The sequence below is a fragment of the Atta colombica genome, unplaced genomic scaffold (genome assembly GCF_001594045.1).
Source record: "Atta colombica isolate Treedump-2 unplaced genomic scaffold, Acol1.0 scaffold18, whole genome shotgun sequence".
NCBI lineage: Eukaryota > Metazoa > Arthropoda > Insecta > Hymenoptera > Formicidae > Atta > Atta colombica.
Genome location: NW_017259271.1, coordinates 1,608,467 through 1,613,016, shown reverse-complemented (window position 1 = coordinate 1,613,016; position 4,550 = coordinate 1,608,467). Strand labels below are relative to the sequence as shown.

The 4,550-nt window shown below is 31.4% G+C and overlaps 1 protein-coding gene across 1 annotated transcript in view; it reads right to left on the bottom strand.

Moving 5' to 3' along the window:
• Positions 1–4,550, bottom strand: part of LOC108686428 — a 122,643-nt gene that overhangs the window by 475 nt on the left and 117,618 nt on the right. Inside the window, exons 11-14 of the mRNA XM_018191739.1 lie at positions 2,604–3,019; positions 2,301–2,544; positions 1,457–1,577; positions 83–244 (exon numbers count right to left, since the gene is read on the bottom strand). Coding sequence (XP_018047228.1) covers positions 83–244; positions 1,457–1,577; positions 2,301–2,544; positions 2,604–3,019 — 943 coding nt within the window. The remainder of the gene's footprint in view (positions 1–82; positions 245–1,456; positions 1,578–2,300; positions 2,545–2,603; positions 3,020–4,550) is intronic.

The following is a 4,550-nucleotide window of genomic DNA, read 5'->3' as shown; positions in this document are numbered from 1 at the left end:
ATATATATATATATTTAACATTAAATATAATCTTAATTAAATGGAATAAAATGAATTATATGAATCAGAGAGTTATATTTACGTTATCTGGATGAATTGTTGTCCGCACACCGAGCTTAGTTAAACCTGCTGTTGCCAGAAGATCCAACAATTTAACTAATGCTGCACATGTCGCTTTTGCTATACTGCCAGATAGTTTATTTATATCTACAGGATCATTCACGCCACTCGAGTGATCATCTGACTTTTAAAATAATATTATTTTACAATACTAATCTATCGATTTATAACATTAAGTTTTTAAGTTACATTGTTTTCATATTAACGTTGTATGCGACTGAATTATTTTTTATAAACTTTATTACCGCTCGATTCAGACAGTCATTTCTTTACACTTTGCATCACAAAAACGAGCGAAATTTAATTATTATTATTTACTAATCTAATTTATACACTGAAAAAATTAAGAAAAAATTTTTTCTGTGTATATAGGATGTCTGCAATCTAAATGTCAAGACTTTGAGAGCGTGGAGATAAATTAAGAAAAAAGTCTTGATAATAGAGATATATTCGTTTTTGCTTCGTTTTTTGAGTAAAATAAGACAACATACAAAATGTAGATTTCATTTTGCACTTTCTCATTACTTATTCACGTTGTATTTATTCACTCGCTTAATGTAGATATTGTTGGCCTCTTGCAACAATATAAGCATTGCATCTAGTATGAATAGCTCGTATTATAGCTAAACACTGATTTGGCGATATTTGGTGCACTACAGCCTCGATTCGATTTTTCAATTGTTCTCTTGAATTGACGACGAATAAACTTCTTGCTTCAAAATCCTTTACATAAAGAAGTCCAGTAGTATCAGATCAGATTATCAGGGTGGTAAAGATAGCCAAGATATTATTCCTCTATGTCTGTCAATCCATGTGGAAAATGTTTGTTTAGCCAAGTTCGAGTAATTCTGCTATAATGAGCTGGACACCCATCGAATTGAAATCACAATCCGTTACTGCAGGTGGGTATCTTCTAAATAATCAAAGAAATCGGTCTTCAAAAAATCTGCATATCTGGCTGCATTTATCTGGTAAAAAAATGGTGCCAGACAGAAACAAATAAAAATGTTTTCAGCTGAAAACGGAATTATTACTATTGTATTTTCGTATACGATTTTAATGAGGATAATACTTTAGAGGCCGTGCAAGAACGAAGCAACTATGTTTTACCTTTTTTGCAATTTTCTTCAAAACGAAGCAAAAACAAGCATATCTCTACAGAACTGTTTTTCTTAGTTTATCAATCTCCTATATGCTTCTGAAGCTCCCGAATTTTGACATTTAAATTCTAGATAGATCTTTTGTGTGTGTGTGTGTGTGTGTGTGTGTGTGTGTGTGTGCGCGTGCGTGTGTGTGTGTAAATATTCAAATACTTTTATGTAACACAAATACATACTTTTATAATAAATACTTCCGTCCAGCGTATAAATCGGGTTGCACCTTTATAATCAATGCCATTATGCACTCTAATAGATGGTATACCATCCATTAATTGTCCATCAATGGGACTTTTAACACTGACAACAAAAAGAAGGTGTATATTTAATGTATTTAATAGTGAAGTAAGACAAAAAAAAGAGAATTCTAATATTATATAAATATATTCATAAATTGCATGTGAAATTGAAAAATTTATTCTCGCGCACTTCTTAAGTGCGTATGAAAAAGAGAAAAAGAAAAAAATAAGAACAAAAGGAGATACAGAAGGAGAAAGAGGGGGGGAGGGAGGGGAGAGAGAGAGAGAGAGAGAAATCGCTATTTATTACACACTCTGGGACAGATCCCCTCAGGCGTAAAAAAAATGTATACATGGATTTATCATTACTAAATTGTAACATCATATAATACAGATAATAGAAAAAAAAATTATAATAATAAAAAAATAAAAATAATAATAAAGAATAATAATAATCTAAGGATAGAAAAAAACAAAAGAAATAATTAATACGTGCTCAAGTATGAGTGTACAAAAATGTGTGCATATATTTATATGGCATAACAAAAATTTGTTTTCGAGAGAGAGAGAGAGAGAGAGAGAGAGAGAGAGAGAGAGAGAGAGAGAGAGAGAGAGAGGAGAAGAAGTGAGAGAGGGAGGGAGAAGGAGGGAGAGGGAGAGAAGGAGAGGGAGAAAGGAGGGGAAGGATAACGAGTAAGAGCAAGAAAAGAGGAAAGAAATAATTGAGTTTATGCAGATGTCTAAAGTATAATAACAATGATTAAAATTTATCGAAAAAATTTACCCTAGATTAAACAGCATATCATTATCGACCCACTTTATGTTTACAACTTCATCCGGTTCCAATGCTCCTTGGCGTCCACAACCAATCGAAAAATCTTGCATATTTTTGAGAGCAGCTTTCAAAGCTTCCATTTTCTCTGGCATTATTTCTACCATTAATCCATCTTCAACAATACTGGATTTAGCAGAAAGACCCATGGAAGATTTTAGAGCACCATTGATGACGATGAAACTGGCGCCAGTTACTACATAATAGAAAAATTATATTCTTTATCATTATATCAATTGCTTACAAATCTCTTACCTGTTCTTGGCTTGTTGTGAATATTTATCGCTTGCGTTTGATAACTGCTCTCGTCACCAGTATTTGTTTGTATGCAAACTAAATGTGAATCAGCGGTTATACTAAAATTTGAGGCATAAGCTAAGACGTGATCATTCGAATTATGAAGTCCTTTTATGACTTGATCATATCGATTTCGAGGAAACATAACGTCCGTTGTACGATTTTTAAGGTGAATTGTTAAGCCCCTCACTCCTGGCAAAGTATATCCGAAATTTCTAAAATCTGCTAATACTTTCATAACAGTGTGTCCAATCTCAAAATATAACGCATTTCGAAAACGAACAGACACCAATGGGCAAGGATAATAACGATATTCCGCTCCAAGTCGTAAAAGTAGCCTTAATGGAAACATTTTAGCCCATGGAGTTTCCCACCTAAAATGAATAGATACAAGTGAAATTACAATCATCAAATAAATGGTATCATATAAAATTACAGAATACATAGGTCTGTTCGCCATAAAAATTCAATTTTACTTATAACCCTAGAAGTGTTCAAGTTTTTCGATGATAATTTTTTTTTGTGATGATTCTTGAGGCCAAAAAAATATACATACATGTCGCGGCGTTTATCAACATGCGGCTTTATTTTCGAGTTATGAATTTTTGAAAATCTGAAAAATTGAACGATTCGCTCCTATGAATCGGATTCGCATTTGTCAACTTTTCTTTTTCTATAAAGCAAGTATTCTGTTGTGTAATACGTTTGTTATTGCTTCAAACAATTAGAATCGATACCATAATATTTTCTACAAAAACAATATTAAAACGTTTCTAAATGATTAACAAATTAGTTTCGCATACAAAAACTATTAATATAGCACGTATGTTTCGAGATAAAGAAGTCTCAAAACGATCTATTTATTGCAAAAGAAAAAAATTTTCAAAATATTATCTTGACAAATTTTCCTTGAAAAGCGCAATCTGAATTTTTCGGATTTTCAAAATTTATAACACAAGTCGCATGTTGATAAACGCTGCGATACTTATTTTTTTTTACTCAAGAATAACCAAAAAAATTGACATTAAAAAAATCGATGAATATTTCAGGAGAGTATCCTGTTATATCAAAATAGAAATTATATAGGAATTTCATTCTAAATTAAAGTTAAAATATTAAATTTTACGTATTTAGAACTGTGCAAGTGTGACAATTATTAATAGACTGCGGATATTTATGCAAAATACTTAAGATCATGAATATTTTGCATAAAATGCATATTTTGCATAAATTGCGTATGAGATAGCAATTTCAACCTTTTTACTTTATTTTTTAATAACTCTTTAACGAACAACGATCGACTACTAAAACTGTCCGATGGTTAATATTCAGTTAAGTTATTTTGCATAAATATCCGTAGTCTAATTATTAACAATTCTAAAGGCAGTTTAACCCTTCGTGGTTCTTCTTCTTCAAAATGACTTGAGCATTATCTTTCATATTAAATTTCAGAACCTTCTTGGCATCGGAAGGACGCATATCTGCCATCGACTGAATATTTTGAAAGCTTCAATTATCGATAGAGATGGTTAGGTTTTTCGGATATTTAATATGCATCTAACAGTCATTCACGTAAAAAACGTTTTTTCTCAAAGGGTCAAAGTATCAGCAAGTGTGTGCGTTGTTTTCGTTACAAAAATTTGATTTATATTTTTGCATTACTTTATAAAAATAAGCAAGTGAATTATGTCCTTCAAGGATAAAAAAAACGATGAGGGAAGAATGTCCGACGTACCTATAACCCATGTGTGATAAACAGACTTTCTAAATCTGAATCAGTGGATATCTACTATCAAATTAGCACATTTGGAACTGTAATCAGTGAAATTCAACTAAAAAAAAAAAAGAAGTTTGAGCATTATATAGTTAAAATACAGATCCACATCCTCTATAAACGCAAAATAT